Here is a 23,893-nt window from a genome sequence, read left to right as displayed (position 1 = left end):
GTAATGATTTTTGTAGCGCCGGAAACGGAACTCCATGTCGCAAACGGAAGATGCCACACCGGGCTGTAATTGTCGCTCCGTTAAGTTTCCGCGCGAGACTGACGCTGTCGAATGAGCCCGGGCCTATTTTTGGTGCGGCAATAATCGTCGTCATCGCTGCCACACTAGACTGTTATTACATACAAGCCCCGCAGTAGCCTTAAGGGTACTGTACTCTGTTCTGTTTCGTCTGTGTTTGTGACAATGTCCGAAAACTCTTTAAATGTCGTTCCAGTGGATCATGAGGACAGTGAATTGATACTAATTGAGGTGGAGAAATATCCCTGCCTCTACAGCGTAAAATCGCAAGATTATAAAGACAGGCAGCTGAAGACAGAAGCATAGAAGAGGGTGTGTGCAGATGTTGTTGGGGCTGAGAAGTAGAACTCGTCATCACGGGATGCTAAAAATGTAGTAAGTAAGATGATAAACGTACATACTTGTACATAGTTGCTTGAAAAGTTTCATGACAATCGGCGTAACTTTCGCCTAGACAACAGCTAAAAAAGTAATTTAATTTTTATTTTTCCATCTCCCTCTAACAGTTTAACATGCATACAAACATGTTGCACCAAAACAATGTAACTAATTGTATTGAAACTTTGCATGATTTAATATAATGTTTTAGAGGTATTTTCAGTCTATTTTCTGTATTTGGAAAAAGTCAGAGAAATAAATACTCTGAATATGTACAAATTTTTCTTACTTATATCTCAATGCAATAATACCTAAGGTTTTGAGGATACAGTTGAAGAAAGGTCCTAAATTTAAGGTTTTATAGAATAAGTAATTTCAACAAGGGAAACTAGAAAGGGGTGGTTTGAAGGAACGGTATTCTTGTGAACGTATTCGTAGCATTATGTATTTAAGTCATAAACCAAATAGACTGACACGACAATGTTAACATGAAATGTATCGAATATTAATACTTCTAAGTTCAGCTGATGACTACAATGACATCCTCATCTGCAGACGTCTAGTTTTCTTTGCCGCAATGTATGCACCTTGCCAAGGATTTAATCTTTCCACAGAGCAGAAGAAGTTGCAAAACGCGTCTCTAAGGTCACAATCACGGTTGCTACCTCTTAGTCCTATGCTTTCCATAGACTCCAGAGAACAGGTTAAAGTATCTTCAAACCGATAGCCATCATGCTTCTGCACAAAGTTATGCGGCATGCAACAAGTGTTTATAATACTTTCAGCCAAGTTGCTATTAACATCTGTGGCCCTGTGGAAAATTCTCCACTTGTTACCAAGTATGCCAAACGAACATTCTACTACACGCCTTGCTCTACTCAGCCGATAATTAAACACTCTTCTCGAGAATGTGAGTAATTTTTTTGCAAAAGGCCGCATCAAGTGTTTATCAAGTGCAAAACCTTAGTCACCTATAAATACAAAAGGCACATTCTCATTGTTTGGTTCATTAGTCAAAGGTTTAGCGTGTGGAAAATGTAAATTGCTCTCACGAAGTTAGTTCCCTTTAAAATACTTGAATCGCCATCATGTCCATATCCTCCTATATCAAAGTATTGAAAGTAATAGTCGCTATCAGCAAGCGTCGTAAGCACTACACGAAGAAACTGTTTATGACTGTAAAATTCACCTCCACTATTCCAGGGCTTCACCAATCGCAGGTGCTTACTGTCAATGGAACCTATGCAGTGAGGAAAATTTGTAATTTTCTCACCATTAACAGCAATTTCTTGTAAGACCTTTTTCGTTGGCATTGGCATTGGCATGTACTTTGGTTGTAAGCAGTTGTAAATTTCTCTGCATGTACCTTCACTTATGGATGCAGTAATTGAGCCTCCTAGTAAAAACTGATAGTACAGAGACTTCGTGGAGCATCCCGTTCCCAGGTACCTACTACAGATAAGTAGAGTATAAAACACAATATCAGGTTGATGGAAATAAATTAATTTCAATGAACAGGTGTAAGAATGATTATGTCTACGTTCCTGCAGGAAAGTGTATACAAAAACGGTGGACCAATATGAGTAATGCATACAGTCGCAGCCCGAATCAATTACAAAAAATTAAAAGAGTGGAAGCGAGACAACTACAAAAAAAAAACGCAAATCTACTATAGACAGGTGCCTTTCGTGCAAGAAGCCATGGTATTGAGGCAGTAAGCACAAACTTTCTTCTGAAATTTTGAAACATTTAAATCTATTTCCAATAGATATGGCAGTTAATCACCTACTCAATACTGGCTTATTATACTTATCACATCACACACATTTGTACAGTACAAAGTGGTACGTGGGTTTTTCCAAAAATGTTTCATTTAATTTCAGGACCTCAGAAAATATTAGTCATGCCTCTATTCTTGATAACGATGAAGCGGAAAGCATTATGAAGACAATGCACTGCCACCTAACACTGCTGCTAAGCCTTCCACTGCTAAAGCAAATAAAAGGAAACTTCAGGACCCACTTGATAGAGAGTTGATAACAGTTTTGACACATAGTTCAACTTGTGCTGTACCACAAAAGAATCCTGATGACTTGTTTTTGACGTCCCTTTTGCCTTACATAAAAGAAATGACTCCGACGATAAACTAGACTTTCAAATACAAACATTACAATTAATAAAATCTTATAGCCGGAAGACTGTAGGGAGCAGCACTATTACTGACTGCTTCATAAGTACTGCGCCGTCAGGTTCGCCGACATCGACAAGAACACAAAGTCCTTCACCTGAGAGTCAAATCACTTATTTTTCGCCAGTGACTGGACTGCCGGATGAAGACTCGGTCTTGTCATTTGAAGAGTATTATAAGTGATGAGGTAGCTGACATGAACTTGTAATGTAAACTCTTTCACTGTAACCTAGCTTATGTTAACGATGTGTTTCAACTGTATGTTCATGTCCATAAATTATTTACTCTATGTAACTAAAAAAACGTACGTCAATGTTACTGCAAGTTTTTATTCCGCCCCAACAGAGTCACGTAACTTGGTATCCTTCTTTTGTGAGTTAATTTCTATACTCGAGAGCAGTAAGTCGAAAGATGCTAATGATATGCCGTAATATGCAAGGAATTTCTACGGATAACTCCTAAGTTTCTTGTGCAACAACACAAACTTCCCTTCACTTGGACGATTCATAATAATTGGCTGAATCCACCATTTTCGTTGGCGTTCACGCCTTCTGCGACGTCTAACTACGTGTAATGCTACTGCAGCTAAATATTTCAGTTTCGAATGACAGGTCATCATGCATGGTGTCTCTCGTGGCTGATTGCAACACACCTGCAGAAACCACAGATTTTTGTCGCTAGTGCGCCACTCAGTTTCGTCGGCGCGACTTCACCCGCCGCGATTACAATCGTTCGAAGCGTGACACCCTAGGCGACTATTTCAGCCGCTATTATTATCTAGGGGAGAAAATAGCCTAGTGTGGCACTAGCCTCATTGAGTAAAGCGGGACTGCAGAACGCACACAGTCGGGAGTATGATTTCAGTTCCCTCGCTGGTTGAAGGAGCCGGTGGACGATATAGCATTGCCAGTGGGCGGTGGTGCGAGGCGCTGTGGCTACAAATGAGACCGCCCCGATACGTCAGCTGCGAGATACGTAGGAAAAGTAGTTATTCGGATGCAATGTAGGTAATATTATTTAATAAATAATTGCTAGTAGAAGTGGCTTTTCCTATGCAGGTATCAGGAGAGGACTACAGATCACAAATGCTATGTTACACCAATTTACAACGCCTAATATCTATCATCTTCATAAATAAGTGACTAACGTTCACTCTCTAAAGCACTCATCTTCAGGCTACGAGAAGCTTACTGGGATCATCCGACCGCCGTGTCATCCTCAGTGGAGGGTGCGGATAGGCGGGGCGCGGGGACAGCACACTGCTCGCCCGGTGGTTATGATGGTATGCTAGACCGAAGCCGCTACTATTCAGTCGAGTAACTCGTCAATTGGCATCACGAGGCTGAGTGCATCCCGAAAAATGGCAACAGTGCATGGCGGCCTAGATGGTCACCCACCCAAGTGCCGACCAAGAACGACAGCGCTTAACTTCTGTGATCTTACGTAACCGGTGTAGCCACTGCGGCAAGGCCGTTGCTGAATAATGTTCAAGCCAACGAAAACGGTTACCAAGTATTACGAGCGTAAGTACGACGTACAGACCGCACACCATAGTCGCCAGTCGCCGCTAGAATGCCGTCCTATCTAATTCTGTCGTAAGACTATGCTGTCAGAAAATCGTTAGCTTTCAGTTAATCATTATTAATTGTGTCGAGGTTATCAATTTATGGTGGTAGTAGATAAATACATTATAACGGCATCCATTTTGGACGTTGTTCCGAATAATATACACTCCTGGAAACTGAAATAAGAATACCGTGAATTCATTGTCCCAGGAAGGGGAAACTTTATTGACACATTCCTGGGGTCAGATACATCACATGATCACACTGACAGAACCACAGGCACATAGACACAGGCAACAGAGCATGCACAATGTCGGCACTAGTACATTGTATATTCACCTTTCGCAGCAATGCAGGCTGCTATTCTCCCATGGAGACGATCGTAGAAATGCTGGATGTAGTCCTGTGGAACGGCTTGCCATGCCATTTCCACCTGGCGTCTCAGTTGGACCAACGTTCGTGCTGGACGTGCAGACCGCGTGAGACGACGCTTCATCCAGTCCCAAACATGCTCAATGGGGGACAGATCCGGAGATCTTGCTGGCCAGGGTAGTTGACTTACACCTTCTAGAGCACGTTGGGTGGCACGGGATACATGCGGACGTGCATTGTCCTGTTGGAACAGCAAGTTCCCTTGCCGGCCTAGGAATGGTAGAACGATGGGTTCGATGACGGTTTGGATGTACCATGCACTATTCAGTGTCCCCTCGACGATCACCAGAGGTGTACGGCCAGTGTAGGAGATCGCTCCCCACACCATGATGCCGGGTGTTGGCCCTGTGTGCCTCGGTCGTATGCAGTCCTGATTGTGGCGCTCACCTGCACGGCGCCAAACACGCATACGACCATCATTGGCACCAAGGCAGAAGCGACTCTCATCGTCCCTCCATTCATGCCTGTCGCGACACCAGTGGAGGCGGGCTGCACGATGTTGGGGCGTGAGCGGAAGACGGCCTAACGGTGTGCGGGACCGTAGCCCAGCTTCATGGAGACGGTTGCGAATGGTCCTCGCCGATACCCCAGGAGCACCAGTGTCCCTAATTTGCTGGGAAGTGGCGGTGCGGTCCCCTACGGCACTGCGTAGGATCCTACGGTCTCGGCGTGCATCCGTGCGTCGCTGCGGTCCGGTCCCAGGTCGACGGGCACGTGCACCTTCCGCCGACCACTGGCGACAACATCGATGTACTGTGGAGACCTCACGCCCCACGTGTTGAGCAATTCGGTGGTACGTCCACCCGGCCTCCCGCATGCCCACAATACGCCCTCGCTCAAAGTCCGTCAACTGCACATACGGTTCACATCCACGCTGTCGCGGCATGCTACCAGTGTTAAAGACTGCGATGGAGCTCCGTATGCCACGGCAAACTGGCTGACACTGACGGCGGCGGTGCACAGATGCTGCGCAGCTAGCGCCATTCGACGGCCAACACCGCGGTTCCTGGTGTGTCCGCTGTGCCGTCCGTGTGACCACTGCTTGTACAGCCCTCTCGCAGTGTCCGGAGCAAGTATGGTGGGTCTGACACACCGGTGTCAATGTGTTCTTTTTTCCATTTCCAGGAGTGTAGATTCCCGCTTCATCACGTAAAATGATAGTGGTAGAATTGCACTTCAACAGAGAACCAGACGACGCTGATACTGCTTCAGCGAGGAGCATAAGCTTCGAGAGCTTCTCGGCAAAACAGGTGGAAAGGAACCTACATGACGACTCTTTAAGATAGTCCAAGGACTTATTGTCTTAATCTCCGCAAAACTCGGATGGAAAAGCACAGTCACTCATATTGTACGTCTTTTATGCCATTCTCTACGGACTCACTGGCTGAACTTGAAGATTTCTGGAGTTTTAGTGCGAGTGAGGGTGTTCTGGCGTTGAAAATGACCTGCCTAGCTGCGACCCATCTACGATGCTCTATGCCACGCCGCATTTTACACACTTACGCCTCTGAAGGGGTAGTTGGATCCCCAGTTGGCCGTCCCGCCAGTCGAGGGTGCTCCGTTGTCCGGGCTGAACACGATGATGGAGTTCTCCAGCATTCCTCGCTGCTGAAGCGCAGCCACCACCCGCCCCACCGATTCATCCAGTTTGGAGACAACGCCTGTAACACGAGAAGGTGCTGATACCGCAGTTCACTGAAACGATCAGCAGTGCCTGTCACCATCGCTGAAAACAAATTGCATTTAGAGTTCGGCGAGAAATCATCTCTTTTGATCTGGAAATGGACCTCTCTCGTTGTAATACTCCCACTGGTGAAGCAGTTGGGCGTTCGTTCTTGGAGACCTACTGTCCCAAAATTAGTCTCTCCAAACTACAGAGTATCACACACTCCGCCGCTCTTTCTGTATTTCCTACTGTTCACTGCATATCTACTTTCCATATCACCATACTCCTCTCGTACATCTCCGGTAACCAAAACGCCTACACCCTATACTCACCGTACCCGGTGCCAGGCCTCTACCAACAGGCTCCCCTTCCCACCATCTCAGTGCACTACATATCCAGTCCCAACGGAATTTCAATCGCTCCTAGACATTCATGATATTTACCCCCCTTCTTCCCCTTCAACCTTCCAATCATAAGCTACTCTACTCATCTCAAAGGACAGTTCTACCCCACTTTTCCACTGACTAATCGACACCTTACCATAACATCTCAGCTATCAGACTACCCCCGTAATTCCCTATCAAAAATCATGTCTTCAGTACCTCTCACGTCCAAATCGCCAGTCAGATTTATCGGAAGTACACACTTCTATATTATGATTTCGAATATGGTGGAGGAGGGATATAAATTAATTTATTAAAGAAACTAATAATAGTCTAATGCCGAATGGTGATACCGAAATAGATAGTGCATAGATAGTAGCTCTACTGTATTATTGCGCATCCACACGTCAATCTATATAATGACCTGTCCAGACTCCTCCTCCCTTTCAACTGGAAATGAGGACTGCAAAGCCATTTAAACAGATGGCAATCATTTTTAAAATCACGAGTGATCTCAGTTTTAATAAGAATGAGATGCGCCTCCCCTTGGTTGACACGTTGAATGGCGTCATCAGTTGTTGAAGATACTTTATGCCACCGATAAACAGTACACGAAGAATAATTCAATTCCTTCGTAATGCAGGAAGATTTACTCTCTTTCTTCCCAACAGTTAGCATGATTGGAGGACGACTTATGCAAAGCGTGTATGATATGTGTGTCCTGTGAATAAAAGACATTGCAGCAAGAGTAAGTGAAGTGGAATTTTTCTTTCAACAATGCGAGACAGCGTTAACGTAGCGTTGGACAGAGAGTAGTGACAATAACAGAATTCCTTTGAAACTCTGTCAGTGAATAACTAGTATATTTTGCGAAATTTGTAGATAAAATTATGTATAACCAATGCCAGTTACAAGTCGAGCTGCCACTACTTCGGTGTTGCAACAGTTCACAGGGTCCGTGCAAAGTCGGAAAATAATCGTCAACTCTGAAGTGAGCTACAAACATACTGGTACCTGGCGACGTCCCAAGGCTGCAAAATGGTAAGTACCCATCCGAGAACTCATTTTTCAGTTCTGCAAGTGGTTTGAGGGCATAATTTACTAGATTTTAGAGTTCGTGGGAGTGGTTCATTTTTTGCAGTAGACGTTATTCAAAATAAACGGTGCTGTGACCTGGTTGAGTTGTGTGTATGGAGACTTCTTTAGATAGACTCACTAATGTGGGTAGGGGACTGAATTTTTATATGGGATTAATGCATGGTATCGTCTGTAATCTACATCCCACAAGTCATGTTACGGTTAGTGGCTGAGGATACCTTGTGTACCATTGTCGCTTCCCCCCGTTTTCCGGTTCCAGTTGCAAATGGATCGCGGGAGGAACAATTGCTAGTATACGTTCATTTGTGCTCGAATCTCTCTGCTTTTACCTTCATGGCCCCTTCAGAAGATGTGCTTAGGAGACAGCATTATATTGGTTGACCCTACTAGTATACGGGTATTGGAACTTTAAAGAGCGCCATGATGCAGAACGCCTCTCTTGCATCGTGTTCCAACGGAGGCGGCTGAGCATTGCCATGATGTTTTCGAGCTTACTAAATGAACCTGTAAGCAAACGCGCTACCCTTCTTTGGATCTTCTCCATTTCATCTAGTATGGATCCCAAATTGGAGTGGAATATTCAAGCAGTGGTCGAACGAGGGATTTCTAAGTCACCTCCTATGTGGATGGACTATACTTATTGAGAATTCTGACAAAGAATTTCATTCTGCCATCTGTCTTGCTTGTGGTTACACAGTCGTTCTATTCTGAATAGGTTTTATTAGTAGGTCCATCACAGAACTTACTATACTTCTCAGCAACGTGTCATGGCATTTCCCTGGCATTGGAGAACTATTGCTAGTTTAACGGTCTTGCCTGCAATAAAAAAGGTACGCCACCTGAATAATATCGAAATTTCAGGGACACGTTAGTGGCTGATCTGACAAGCAGGTGCTCTTGGTTATACAGAATCGGCTCTAAGCTTTGCACCTGACATCTTTAACCTTTATTTTTTGAGTCATCAGTCCTCTGACGGGTTTGTTGCGGCCGCCACGAATTCGTCTCCTGTTACAGCATCTTCATCTTGGAGTAGCACTTGCAACCTACGTCCTCAATTATTTGCTGGATGTATTCCATTCTCCGTGTTCCGCTACATTTTTTGCCTCTACAGCTGACTCTAGTAACATGGAAGCCATTCCATGATGTTTCTTACACATGTCTTATTATGCTATCCGTTCTCCTTGTCAGTGTTTTCCAAATATTCCTTTCCTCGTCTAATCTGCACAGAACATCCTCATTCCTTATCTCATCAGTCCACCTAATTTACAAAATTAGTCTGCAGCACTACTTCTCAAATGCTCGTATTATTTTCTGTTTCAGTTTTCCCACAGTCCATTTTTCACTACTATACAATGCTGTGCTCCAAACGTACAATTTCAGACATTTGTTCCTCAATTTAAGGTCTATCTTTGATAGTAGTAAACTGCTCTTGACCAGGAATGCCCTTTTTGCCAGCAGTAGTATGCTTTTGATGTCCTCCTTGCTCCGTCCGCCATTGGATATTTTGCTGCCTAAGCAGCAGAATTCCTTAACTTCGTGACCATCAATCGTGATGTTAAGTTTCTCGCTATTCTCTATACTGTTACTTCTCATCCTTTCGTCTTTCTTCGATTCAACCTCAGTCCATATTCAGTACTCTTTGCAGTGTTCCTTTCATTTTAAGCAGATCATGTAATTCTTCTTCACATTCACTCGGGATAGCAATAACAACGAATCGTATCATTGATATGTTTTCGCCTTGAATTTTAATTCGACTCCTGAACCTTCCTTTTATTTCACTCGTCGCTTCTTCAATGTATAGATTTTTGTTGCACATCCCCTAATTATTTTAGAAATTCTGATGGAATGTTATCTACCCCTTCTGACTTATTTGATCTTAAGCGTTCCAAAACCTCTCATATATTCTGATTCCACTATCTCTTCTAAATATGTTCCTCTTTTGCCTCTTACGAACCCTGAAAGATGAATTTCACTGTGAAAAATTATAAAAATACATAGAGGCTTTCGCCACACCAGATACAATTAAAGCCGTGCTTTTCTACGAGCTCGACTGAATTTCATTTTGTGAAAGAGTAAGAATCCATTCCTTTATGTCAAGTACAGAGTTATCACTGTTTAAACAAGAGTAGAAAAAGGAAATAAACACAAGATGGACGATTGGAAGCATCGTGTCACGCGTGCACCAGCAAAATCTCACTGAACTAAAAGAACCACCACCACACACTACTTGCAGAAAGAGCAACATCACATTTCGAGTATCGCAGTGGTTCAGTAAACATTGCACACCTCATTGACGGCACAGGTCACATAGATAACTGAACGTTAGGGAAATGGTACTCGTACACCTGAGCAGATCATTAGACAGGTAGAATCTTGATGCCTGTGGTCCACACGCGTACGAACTAACATGTGGACGCTGGATGAAACGATCGACCACTGATGACTGGACGAAGCCTTTAGTATCCAAAGTGATGAGTCAAAACATTGTGACCACCTCCTTCATAGCGTGTTGGCCCAGTTGTCTACACGGTGTGAATTCGACAAGTCCTTGCGAGGTTTCCGGACGTATGTGACCCCAGTTGCCTACGTACAGCCAACACAGTTCCCGTAAACTACAAGCTGGTTGTCTGTGGAAGCGGAAATAAGACCAGATGGTGCCGTAATTGTGTTCCATCCAGTTCAGATCAAGCGATATGGATGGCCAAGACATTAACATTTCATTATCAAGCTTCTCAAACCACTGTAGCAGAATTCTGAGACGCATCAGTTGGAAGATTCCATCACTATCTTGAAAACGCATGAAGAGGTGGAGGTGCTCCGCATATGTCTTAACGTAGTCCACAGGGCAGTAGTGCCTTCGACTGGTATCACTGATCTCTTGGGAGCCTTGGCGAAAGTTCCCAGTATCAGAAAACTGCCCGAAGTGGTCTGTGACCGTTACGTAATGCCTGTTTCGAGCAGACATTTTTATCGATAATGGCGTATAAGGACAAGACCATCAACGAAGTATAAAAATAAACGTGATTCATCTGACCAGGTGACATTTTCCATTCCCCATGACACAGTCGAGGGGGACACGTATCCTTTGCAGCTGCGACTGACAATGATAATCGGTGGACCACGGGGCCCCAGACTGAATAATGTGCCTTAAAGGTGTGTTCCGAAACACATCTTCCCGCACAAGCAGTGTACTCTCTTGTCAGACCTGCCACAGAGCACCGTTCACAAATCGTGTCAGTCCTCCACGTACTTTGTTGAGGTGTGGGCGTCCATAACGTTGTCGGCTACTCTTTGCTTCACCGTCCAACAATCACTTTCCTTAGATGATCATGACAGCACCACGGGAATAGCCGCTTGCGAGGTGTTCTTTCCCAGCCACCGGAACGCAATAATCAGCATTTATTAAAGCTTATGTCAGTGGATTTCCCATTTCATGCATGTATAGTCGCTAGTATAATTCTCCTTTGGTCTCTGCTCCTTCCCGCAGTTAAGTGCCCATAACTTCACTAGACGACAGCAATATCTAAAGAGCTGCTGTTGCGTTAAATAACTGTACCTGTAGTGTAGATTGCCAGTAGTAGACTAGCAACCGCATACTGTTGTACTGATTAAGCCATTGCCTTCAGTTCTGAACAAATAGGCAGTGCCTCTTCTATGGCTACCAATTCATGGTGATTTGCACTATATAGCATTATATAGCATTGCCTTCAATTCTGAACAAATAGGCAGTACCTCTTCTATGGTTACAAATTCATGGTGATTTGCACTATATAGCATTAAATTAAAGCTTACGTAAAGTTGCGTAGGAGAGGACACTGTTATGTTTCGATGAAAACATATTTTTTTCCTATTCTATGGCTGTTTTTATGGTGCTCTACCTCAGTCACTAAAAACATATCCCTTACGAGGTCATGTTGTTGTCTTTCTGTCAGTTTGTCCGACCCTTTGTCAAATGATTCAAATGACCCTAAGCACTATAGGACTTAACATCTGTGCTCATCAGTCCCCTTGACTTAGAACTACGTAAACCTAACTAAACTGAAGACATCACACACAGTCATGCCTGAGGTAGGATTCGAACCTGCGACCGTAGCAGCATCGCGGTTCCGGACTGAAGCGCCTAGAACCGATCGATCACAGAAGCCGGCTGTCCGACCTTTAAAAACCCTTTTTTTCACGAACGACCGGAAATTTATAGTTGCTAAGGTCTACATTTAAGCTTCTAAATCAATAAAATCACAGAACATCGCCATTTACGTCACCTATTTTGATACAAAGTCACTCGTCAAAAGCATATTGGGCACTTCTCGTTGGCCTAGAATGATAAAACTAGGCAAAAGAGAGTTTCCACAGTGAAAGTAGAGGAAAAAATCTAAAAATTGTAATTCTATGACTAGATTACACGAAGAACATTATTTATTTGTTGTACGACTGTCAGACCATATGTTAAGTCCCCTTCTCTCAGAAAAGGCTAGAAATGTCACGTTGAAATAATAAAGTTTGTAGCTCAAAAATGGTTCAAATGGCTCTTAGCACTATGTGACAACATCTGTGGTCATCAGTCCCCTAGAACCTAGAACTACTTAAACCGAACTAACCTAAGCACATCACACACAGCCATGCCCGAGGCAGGATTCGAACCTGCGACCGTAGCAGTCCCGCGGTGCCGGACTGAGCGCCTAAAACCGCGAGACCATCGCGGCCGGCCAGTTTGTAGCTCCTTGGCAGTGTAATAAAGGTAAACTTCTGAGTCAATGGAATCAAAAGATATGGCCATTTATCTCGCGTCCCCCGCGCCCGGGTTCCCGGGTTCAATTCCCGGCGGGGTCAGGGATTTTCTCTGCCTTGTGATGACTAGATGTTGTGTGCTGTCTTTAGGCTAGTTAGGTTTAAGTACTTCTAAGTTCTAGGGGACTGATGACCTTAGATGTTTAGTCCCATAGTGCTCAGAGCCATTTGAACCATATGGCCATTTATGTCACATATTTTGATGCCCGCAACCCACTCATTCAAAACTACAGGACAATTCCCCTTAACCGAGAATGCCAAAACTCGACGACAGGCAAGTTTCCATAGTATTGGTAATGGGAAAAATCCGAAAATTACTAAATTGTAACTATACCACATAAAAGTAGATTTTACTTCGCCTGTGAAAAGCATGTTGTTATTGTGTTGTGGTCTTCAGGCCAGAGACTGGTTTGATGCAGCTCTCCACGCTACTCTATCCTGTGCAAGCTGCTTCACGTCCCAGTACCTACTGCAACCTACATCCTCCTGAATCTGCTTAGTGTATTCATCTCTTGATCTCCCTCTGCAATTTTTACCCTCTACGCTGCCCTCCAAGGCTAAATTGGTGATACCTTGATGGCTCTGAATATGCCCTACGAACCGATCCCTTCTTCTATTCAAGTTGTAATACAAATTTGTCTTGTCTCCAATTCTATTCAATACCTCCTCATTAGTTATGTGTTCTAACCATAAATGGATAAGAGAAAACATTACTGCATGCAAACATAAATTGCAAGTTTTACTTATGTTTTATTTAATAAGGAAATAAAAGGATTTTGTAAAATATTCTCTCTATATATATGTAAATTGCAGTACCTTGTACGCTTCGTTTTGAGTATGGGAGGTTGACTAAGCGACTACTGTTGAAATTTTGATACAATCTTGGATGTTCCGGGACCAATATCTGGCTAATATCGATATCGACAACGGGTAAAATCGACGATACTAGCGATTACCGGGATGGATGAGCTTTCGACATACATAAATATGTTTGTACGGAACACACAGTGCCCGAATCCTACACGCATTTCGCCAATTTTTTTACCAAGGTACTCTGGCGATAAGACGCACACGTTTGCTGGCAGATAGCTTACACCTGTGCTTTCGTGATAGGCGATTTATATTCTACGCACATTTTCGAGCAGCTCTCCGCGTTCGAGATGACGCACTTCCTTGTAAGAAGAACAGCGTCTGCCGTGAAAAGTTTGTTTTTACGAGCACGGAAGTGTCACGAAGTTGCCCATCCGCCTCCAGTGGTAACACGTCCTGTGCCTTACTATTAAATTTCGTAAGTGAGGCAACCAGCGTAGTGTGTGTGTGTGTGTGTATGTGTGTGTGTGTGTGTGTGTGTGTGTGAAATCCTATGGGACTTAACTGCCAAGGTTATCAGTCCCTAAGGTTACACGCTACTTAATCTAAATTATCCTAAGGACAAACACACACACACCCATGCCCGAGGGAGGACTCTAACCTTCGCCAGGACCACCCTCATACCAGTATAGTGCTTCCACCTGCATATCTCCCACTGACTGAAGTGTAAATGGGGCGAGTGCCAGTTATACAGGAAGTACACTTCGCCTCTCGTCTTGACGTGAGTTGCGAAGAACGACACCGTTCCAGATTTCGGATTGTTGGCCTATCAGCGTTCCCCTGTCTGAGTTTTTGTTTACGTAAGACGGCTCTTCAGCGTACCTGCGTATATGCGCCTGTTGGGGTCCGATATGTAGAGGAACTTGTTGATGGCCTCCTGAGGCGCGGTGACGGGGGCGGCGGGGTCCCCCGCGTGGCAAGCCTGGTGCGCCAGGTACAGGAAGAGCGGCCTCTCCGCGTCGTGCTCCAGGATGAGCCGCTCCGCCTCCTCCGTGTAGACGTCGGTGGAGTAGCGGCCGGCGTGCTCCCACGCGGTCGTCAGGTTCTTCCACAGGATGAAGCCGTTCAGCTCCTGTGAGGGACAAAGAAACAGATTCGTAGAGTGCTTTGATGAATTGTGTTTCGGCCTGAGATTCAGCCAGGCTTTCTCAACCAAGACGTGCCTGCCAGCCACCAATGTCTGGTGGCCTACGCAAAAACGCCGACACAGCATCCTGGAAGGCTACGTTCTGCTGCCAGTAAATTCACTTTGTTGCAATTAATAAAATATTCCGGGTTATTAGGCCATGGTCGAAGAGATTTCACTTTAACACACGACGTCCCGTCCCCATCTGAGGAGGCCATTTTCAAGAAGGATCGCAGCTTTGCCTCGCTACTGACCACGGCAAAGTTCCGCTTCCGCGAGCTTCCGCACAGAGACGTGGCGTCAGATATTTTGAATTCGGCACACAACTGGCCGTTGTCGACTGACGTCGTTCGCTCTTACTATCAACCCATGGTGGTTCAAAATGGTTCAAATGGCTCTAAGAACTATGGGACTTAACATCCGAGGTCATCAGTCCCCTAGAACTTACAACTACTTAAACCTAACTGACCTTAGGACATCATACACATCCATGCACGATGCAGGATTCGAACCTGCGACAGCAGTAGCAGCGCTGCTCCGGACTGAAGCACCTAGATCCGCTCGGCCACAGCGGCCGGTCAACCCATGGTAGAATCCCAATTTCATTAAATTTCATGCCCTCCTCCTTGCTATTGAAAATTCTTGGAGTGTTTCACAATCTCTATGGCATCTCTGTATAGCCTTTCGTAGTATCCGCTTGTGGCTGCCAGTACTTGAATCCTATCAAAATGAATGTGGTGGTCTCCTGACTCTAAGGCATGTTCCTCAACAGCTGATCTGTCAGTCTGTCCTCTTCTGCAATTACCATTGTGCTCTTCCAGTCGTTTTTTGACTGTTATTTTTGTAGTACCCACGTACACCTCCCAACAACTACACGGTATCCTATAAATTCCTGCTTTATAGAGCCGTTGGTGAGCATCCTTTTCCAGTTTTAGGTGATAATGTATCCTCCGTGTGGGTGTGTAAATTACCGCTATATTCCGCTTTATCCGGTGGATAGCATCAAAGTTATACAAAGAGGCCATAGAGATTATGAAACACCCCAGGAGGATGTGAAATTGAATGAAATTTGGATTGCGGAGCTGAAGAGACGCGTACCTGTCTTCCACCATGGGTTGATTATAACAGCGGGCGACGGCAGTCGACAACGGACAACTGCGCTGGCGTATTCAAAACATGTGACGTCACGCTTCTACGCGGAAGCTCGCCCAAGCTACTTTAGTCAGTAGCCAGTCAAGGTGCGAATCGGACATACACCAAAGCTACGTTTCCCCTTGCCAATGGCCCCCGTAGATGGGGACGAAACGTAAGATTTTGAAGTGAAATTCCTTTGACCACGCCATAAGGGCCCGGAATATTTTATTAATTGTGACAATGCCGGCAGTGAAAATTTACATTTTACAACTTGACTTCGTTTAACACAGTGCAGAACAACGTGTCATTTCCTCAACCGAGTGAGCCTACCACCAACCGTAACACATCTGGGCGCAGGGAGGGGAAATGTTCGCAGCTCCGACCATAGCAGCATTACCTCGGCGCCGCGCAATGGCCCGGCATAATCTCCGAGCTACTCTGCCCTCATCGAGAACCACCAAGGTAAACGTGCTGTTCTACCAAATTACAGGTAGCCATGACGATACCGGCCTTCAGGCAAGACCGTAGGGTAGAAGTAGCTCAGTTCCCACTGCCAGTCAGGGCACATGCCGGTCACCAATCACCTTTAGTTGAGCTTGGGGCTACTGCAAGTTTCTGGTAGGTGCACGCTTCTGCCAGATGCCTGTACAAGCCGTGGGCCTTATGTCACAAGAGCTAATACGGTAAGTGATCAGCAAGGAGACGACGCAGAAAGCTGTAGTGGCGCTGCAGTGGCTTTACGCCATTCGTGACGTCACTGACTGCCTAGTAGCCTCGATCGGAAACTGGGACACAACCGTAGGAGTGGTGTACGCAAGGCATTAACTAATAAAAGTATTTTACTACTACTAAGCGTAAAGGAGGAAGCCGATTGGTGGGAAGAGTACACTGACTGCCTCTGAGATGAGTGAGGGGAAACTGGCCTGATGATAAGACAAAGGAAGAACTCAGAATCGATACGGAAGACATAGTGGTACCAGTATTACGAGTTTGGAATATTTTCGAAGAATGACGATAAAATAAGGCACAAGAGAGTTTCTGAAATGACTGTGGGGAACTGACAACAAAGCGACTATTGAATATGATGTGTAGAAATTATGAGTGTTGAGACATACCATCAAGGTATCGAAAAAATATCCACAGATTCACCAAGACATGTTAGGCCTGGTAGATGCATCGAAGTTGCTGACAAATATTATATATAGTACTTTCCAAAAGACAATTAAGAATCTTTTAGATGACGATCACTTTGGCTTTGCCACTGGTAAGAATACCAGAGAAACATTTCTGATGTTGTGGTGGATGATGGAAACAACAGCGAAGAAAAATCAAGGAGCTTTTATACGATTTGTCGACTTGCAAAAGCGTTCCACAATTTAAAATATAGCTGTATGCTCGAAATCCTGAGAAAACTAGGGCTTATGTCTAGGGAAAGAGGGTAATATACAGTATGTGGAAGAACCAAGAGGGAAGACTAGAAGACCAAGGAGGTAGTTATTGAATTAAGAATCCGGGGATGTATTCTTTTGATCTTACTGTTCAGTCTATATAACGAAGAAGCAACGGCGGAAATAGAAGAATCTTTCAAGAACGAAAACTAAATTCTGGTTCAAATTATTCTATGATAAGATTTCCTGATGACATTTCTACGACAGTGAAAGTGAATATGAATCACAGGACGTTATGAATGGAATGAAAAGTATGAATACAGAATATGCAGTGGGGATAAATCGAAGAAGCAGCAGAAATGAGAACAGCAAGAAACTTAACATCAGAACCAGGATCTGGAAGTAGATGGAGTAAAAGATTTCTGGCTCCTAGGAATCAAAATGGCACATGATGAGTGAGGACATACAAAGGAGACTAGCATGGGCAAAAAGAGCATTTTCGGCCAGAAGAACTCCGTTAGATGTATGTTTAGAGGACAGCATTGCATAATAGTGAAACATGGAATGTGGGAAAACCTGAACAGAAGAGAATCGAAGAATTTGGGTTACACAAGAATGTTGAAAATTTGGTGGATTGATACGGTAAGGAATGAGGAGGTTCTCAACAGAATCGGAGAGGAAAGGAATATAAGGAAAACACTGACAAGAAGAAGAGACAGGATGAAAGGACATTTGTTAAGATATCAGTGAATAACATCCATGCAACTACAGGTAGCTGCAGACGGTAACAACTGTACAGGAAGACAGAGACTGAAATACATCCAGCAAATAATTGAGGGGTAGGTTGCAATTGCTACTTTGAGATGAAAATGTTGGCTCAGGAGAGGACTTAGTAGTTGGCTGCATGAAACAGTCAGAAGACTGGCAATTCAAAAAAAAGGGGAAAAAAAGAAGAATTTGCCCCAAAACAAGAAATAACTTTCCAGTGTACATACCTTAAGATCTACGAACACTTGTTCATCCTCAATTAAAGCCTGGTGTAGATAAAAGGTGCCGGCCGCTGTGGTGGAGCTGTTCTAGGCACTTCAGTCCGGAACCGCACTGCTGCTGCGGTCGCAGGTTCGAATCCTGCCTCAAGTATGGATGTGTGTGATGTGATGTTATTAGGTAACTTAGCTTTATGTTCTAGGGTACTGATGAACTCAGAAGTTGATCTGTATCATTTTCGAAAGAAAATGGTTTTCGTTTTGTATATTACCATACCTTCGGGTTATATATTAAGAATTGGATTTCTTTTTACTGTTGTGTACTGTTATATTTATAAAAGAGAAAAACGTTCATATGTTTATGCTTTCCTAAAATTTTTGGTCGACATGAAGAAGTTCACCCGTGGTATTCACTAAGAAGGGGAGGTCTTGATGCTGAGCTCACAGATTTACTTCGAAATTTGTACACCTTTAGTAGGCCATTATAACAAAATAACGTGTCAGTAGTAAAGTTCACTTCTCTGGGATTTCCGAGAAAATCTCATGAGAAGTTTTATGTGGCTTATGTACCTTAGTGTAGGTGCACGATCATGGTGACCAAGTGATTACTGTTCGATCTTTGTTTAGTCAAACATGTATGAGGCAACGGTTCGAGTCCCACTAAAATTTAATTACTAATCTATGTTTTTACCAATGGTCATATTATTTAATTTGTATGGCATTTGATAAGCAATATAATTTAAAAAAAAAACGTGTTTTTGCATGAAATTTCAATTTATGTTTCCCATGTCTGCATGACAAATACCATCCTGCAATGTTTAATGTCGCGAGCACATCTACATGACTCTTTTGGTCTGGCATATTGTGACTTACTGTATTACTGATTGTGAATAACGCCATTCGCATCATTTTATCGATGTTTGATTTGGGCTTTCCAAGCCTATATCTCGTCCTTGAAAATTTAAATACAAATACTAAGTAATCGAATACCATATGAAATTTGGTACTACTTAACGAAAATGGGCATGATTTTTTTCCATTATATCAGCTCTCAAATGTCATATACATTAAATAATGTCACCAGTGACGAGAAAAATATACAGGAAGAAGTAACCGTTTGCGGGTCTAGAACCGTTGCCTAGTCTACAACAATGTGGCAAAGCGCAGACGCTAACTACTTTTGTTTGTTTTAGTTTTTTAGTCGCATTCTGTTCTTTGCAATCTTTTGGGGCGGACGTTCCATGACATCCGTAAAAATTCATCGTTGATCCGTTCATTCAGTTTTTTATTAGAAAGGGCTGCTGATCCTCTCACCGATCACCCCTTTGACCACAACGACTTCTTACGGCCGCAACCTTCGAGCAGATACATCAGTCACATAACAGACGTATAAAGATTCCCTTACCGTTTTCTGGGAATGGGCAGACTAGTGCACTTTACTACTTGCTCACTACGTTGTTTTACTGGCATACGAAAGGTGTACAGAGTCTGAAGTAAATCAGTGATCCCAAAAATGCGGCCTCCCCTTGTGAGTCTAATGAGGTCTCCTGTCCCCGCTAATAGCGATTATCACCTATTGTTCAAAATTATTTTAATAAGCAGGCGTTGAGATTCCCTTGTTTCCCTGGATCGAGTTCTTGCCGTTTATTGTCATCATCTTCTTCCTTACATGGGCGAATTATAGTTAGCATGAGTGCATCTCTTAGTGTTTGTTATCTGCTGTAAAAGGATTTTTAGAATTGTCATACTTGTTCAATTCTTTTTTAATTGCTGAAACTGTAATTAAGTGGTTCACGTGTAATTGTTAGTTACTGATTTCTTGTCCTTTGAGCGTTTATTGTGAAGGACGTTGAAACAGATTTTAAAGGTCTTTTAAATTGAATTGATTTTTCTGTATGAAAGCTTTATATTGTTGAATTGTTGTTTAAATATCATAAACTCTGTCTGAATTTAGAGTATCTTCATATATTCGTGGAAGTTTATTGTTTGTTTTAATTGTGAAACCTTCTAGGAGTAAATCATTCTGCACGCAATTAATCGTGAATAACGAACCAAACATTGGGGACCATTCCATCCCGTTAAGTCCGTATTGGTGATTTTGAGACGTCGAGGTTTCCCCATTACATTAATTTTTCTAAATAGCACATAATTTTATTTTATTTTGTGACTGAGCACAAAAACCTTTTAGCGTCATGGTGTGACAGGCCTGAGGTTTGCCCAATGAAACAAATCCTGTTGATAGACTCAACAACCGCCACTGTAATGTGAGCCATGCCTTACGCCTTCAGTGCCTTCTCAAGCCCCCTGTTAATGCGCTTAACAGCTATATTAAGATGCCTGTCAAGACGGAACATTTGCACGAAATGCACATTTGTGAGGTCACCACTCATGTCATACTGCCCACCCGTATCAAGAGTGTTCGTAACTTCACAGACAATCACTGCTTTATGCTACTTCGTAAGATTCCTGCATAACTTCACTATGTTAATAATCACGTGAGCCAACTTTGCACTAGGCTTCACAGCGCTGGTGACCTGATACTCATTCCCCAACACTTCCTGTAACTGATTGCCAATTCCTCTGCTATGCGAACTACCAAACAGCAGAACCTTCTTCTTCGTACTAAAATTTGCAGCTGACTTACGCTCCGTAACTGCAGAGATCTGCTGCATGATTCATACACCTACAACTACAAGAGATTCCTCTCCATTGCACTCTGACAGCTGGTCAGATCTATTCATAACAGGCATTGTGCAACCGCCTGAATGTCTCCATACCCTAGCAGACTTCTTGCCAACTGCCAATTACCGTTCCTGGGCCACCTTCTCCGTCCTGATCCTACCTAGTTCCCTCTTTGCGTTTTTGTCTGCACGTGAAGTGCACAGATATTACGCTGCTGTTTCTCTGGGTAACTTATTCTTTCTACATATCCTGCAATTCCAGAAGAGTATTTCAGTAGAATTCCCACTGGCTTCCCCACTGAATTCTCTCCAATGAACTCTCAGAGCAGGTGTAACTAATTACCTTGTCTTCGGGCGTCCTTTGGATGATGAAATCGAAGTAGCCGATGGAGCCGCCCCAGTGGCCCAGATAGGAGTCGAACCCGCGGTAGGTGGGCGTGAGCTCCACCTCGTGGAAGCCTAGGTGCCACTTGCCGACGGCCCTCGTGACGTAGCCCAGCTCCTTCAGGTATCCAGGCAGCAGCGTACCAGGGGCAAGGCCGCGACCCTCGAACTCGTCCATAGGAATACCCTGCTGACCTGTTTATCCCGTCAGTGACTGACTCATGAGAGAGTGATTTGACTCTTATCATTCATTTTTAATGTCAGAGATGTGGAGACAAATTTCCGGTACTCGAGGATGGGGGTTTGGCTGTGGGTTAGCATCCCACCACAGTATACACCGATTTGAAACATTCCCTAGAGAAAATGTAAACGTCAGATGGATTAAAAGATATCCACTCTGATTAAGAACAAAGACTCTAGTTTATGGAACACAGAACGTACAAGAATTTGCATGTAAAATTGAGAATTTAATTCGAGAAATGAAAGTACTAAGAATGGATAGCCTTGTAATGACAGAAATGAAACATTAGGACTGAGGGCAAAAAGTGATTTTAGACTATCCTGTTTTGGGGTGGAGTGGCAAAAACTGAAATAAGAGGTAGCAGTTTTTACAAGATGGAAATGGAAACAAGGAATAATTAACTGGAAAGAAGTGATTGAAGGAACAAACGGTGTAACAACAAAAATTCGTGGAATGGAACTCGAATTAATTTCAGTTATTGTCTAATAAAAATGCCACTGAGAAGAAGAAGAGAGACGTGCTCGATAGCTACAGGAAGTGAATGACGAATATCCAATTGTTAATAATGGAGAACTTAAAACAACGAATTGGAAAGACATTAATTAATGACATTTCAGGTTCATACGAAGTGAACACAGAGATGTTGATGGCAGCAGGCAGATTAAAGATGGTAAGGTTCAGAAGTGTACAGTTAAGAATGGCCAATTTCGGCACAAAGAAATTCGTAAATACACATGAGATAATTTGCTAACAAACCTAAAATCAGTTACAGTCTAGATAATAGTATGAAGAAAGCAGGAGATAAGGTTCAACATGTAAGGTAAAAACTCTGATAAAGAGTGGCTCCTGCCATTGTGTAGTTACTTCAAGGACTGCTTTTTCATTTAAGTTAAAACAGAAAGCGTAGGAGCAGACTGTTGGAAGCACAACTATAGAGAATCCCAAATAAAGAACTTAATTTAATCTATATTTTGCAGCTGTGAACGTGACTGTACGCATTACACACGAAGCTCAAATAAAAACGCGTTTACTCACAAATTTTTGGTGTTTCATTAAATGCATGACGCATTTCGGACCCTATGTATCCATCCTCAGGCGAAAGCATTTGATGCATAACTTACATTTACTCTTGATTAATGTGAAAGCATTTTTAACATTTTGAGGTCGGCCTATATTTGTTTATTTGTTTAGAATTCTTTAAAGATAATGAAGAGATGAAGTTTACCACACAATGTCTGGTATCTGAGTTTTGAGAAGTTGATATATGGAATTAATAAATTTAAGATAACTCTTTAAAATTACTAAAATAATTACAGATAGCGAAATTTGTTCGTTTAACTTGAATTCAGAGATTTTGGTTTACCGGAGGTATATTTTCTATTGTTCTAACAGACTTTGGGTCTAGCCATTGGCTATATTGTGCAGTATTGTCAGATTGTTTTCTGTTACACTGATCAACCGTTTGGTTTCTTGCATAAGCTGTGCAATAACTGATTTTTCAAAGGGTTTGAATATGAAAACATTTATGTGTTCTTGGAAATGAGTTTCGAAATTTCTGACATTTTTCCCTTTATAGTACGCAGGACAACTGACACACGATAGTTTGTACATTCCACTGTTCTTGAATCTTTTATTACCTTCTTCCACGTTGTGGACTAATAATTGTCCTAATTTTTTATTAGTGGATAATGCAATTGTTACATTGGATCTATTGGAGAGATAAGCAATTTTATTGTGTTATGGGGTCAAGGTACGGGATGGTGGCAAATATTTTCTTGTTGTCGTGCTTACCACGTAGGGAACACAGTCAGATATTTAGAAACTCATTTCCAAGGACATATAACTGATTTCAGACTCAACCACTTTGAAATATCAGTTAATGCACAGCATATGCTAGAAACTAAACGCATCATCAACATGACTGTAAAGACTTTGATAGTACTTCATAGTGAAGAGAATAGTAAGACCTTAAATCCATAAGAGCATTTGGGAATATACCTCCACAAAATCGAAAAGCATGAATCTATGTTAAATGAAAAAAACAGATTTCGCTACTGTACTTACTTTAGTAATTTTGAAGAATCATCTACAATTTATTCCTTGCATATATTAACTCCTTAAAACTCAAATTCCTGTGTGAAGTGATCTGAGACGACAGTATGAATAAACTAATACATGCTTACCGCAAAAGGTTAAAAATGTTCTTCCGTGTTGATTCTGTAAGTTTTTCATTGCATTTTCCTACGTTTTTCACATATTTTCGCAGTCAGTTCACGAAATACGAAACTTAACATCAAACTTTCTCATAACAAGAAAATACATTTCACTTTAGTCGAGAGCAAATATAAATGATGTATTAAACGCTTTGCGCCTGCAGCTGGTATTCAGGGTCAGAAATGTGTCGTTTAATTAAGTAAAACAGGAAAAAATTCTGACCGAAGACGTTCTTATTCGAACTTCCTGTACAAAATGCAGGATACATCTACTACAAGAAAAAAGTGTAAAAA

The 23,893-nt window shown here is 42.8% G+C and overlaps 1 protein-coding gene across 1 annotated transcript in view; it reads right to left on the bottom strand.

Moving 5' to 3' along the window:
• Positions 1 to 23,893, bottom strand: part of LOC126355280 (arylsulfatase B-like) — a 77,709-nt gene that overhangs the window by 32,313 nt on the left and 21,503 nt on the right. The window contains exons 4-6 of the mRNA XM_050005568.1: positions 21,105 to 21,340; positions 14,269 to 14,518; positions 6,145 to 6,302 (exon numbers count right to left, since the gene is read on the bottom strand). Of these exons, the coding sequence (XP_049861525.1) occupies positions 6,145 to 6,302; positions 14,269 to 14,518; positions 21,105 to 21,340 (644 nt within the window). The remainder of the gene's footprint in view (positions 1 to 6,144; positions 6,303 to 14,268; positions 14,519 to 21,104; positions 21,341 to 23,893) is intronic.

This window comes from Schistocerca gregaria, chromosome 3 (assembly GCF_023897955.1).
Source record: "Schistocerca gregaria isolate iqSchGreg1 chromosome 3, iqSchGreg1.2, whole genome shotgun sequence".
NCBI classification, from domain to species: Eukaryota; Metazoa; Arthropoda; class Insecta; order Orthoptera; family Acrididae; genus Schistocerca; species Schistocerca gregaria.
This window is presented reverse-complemented; position numbering and strand designations above follow the sequence as displayed.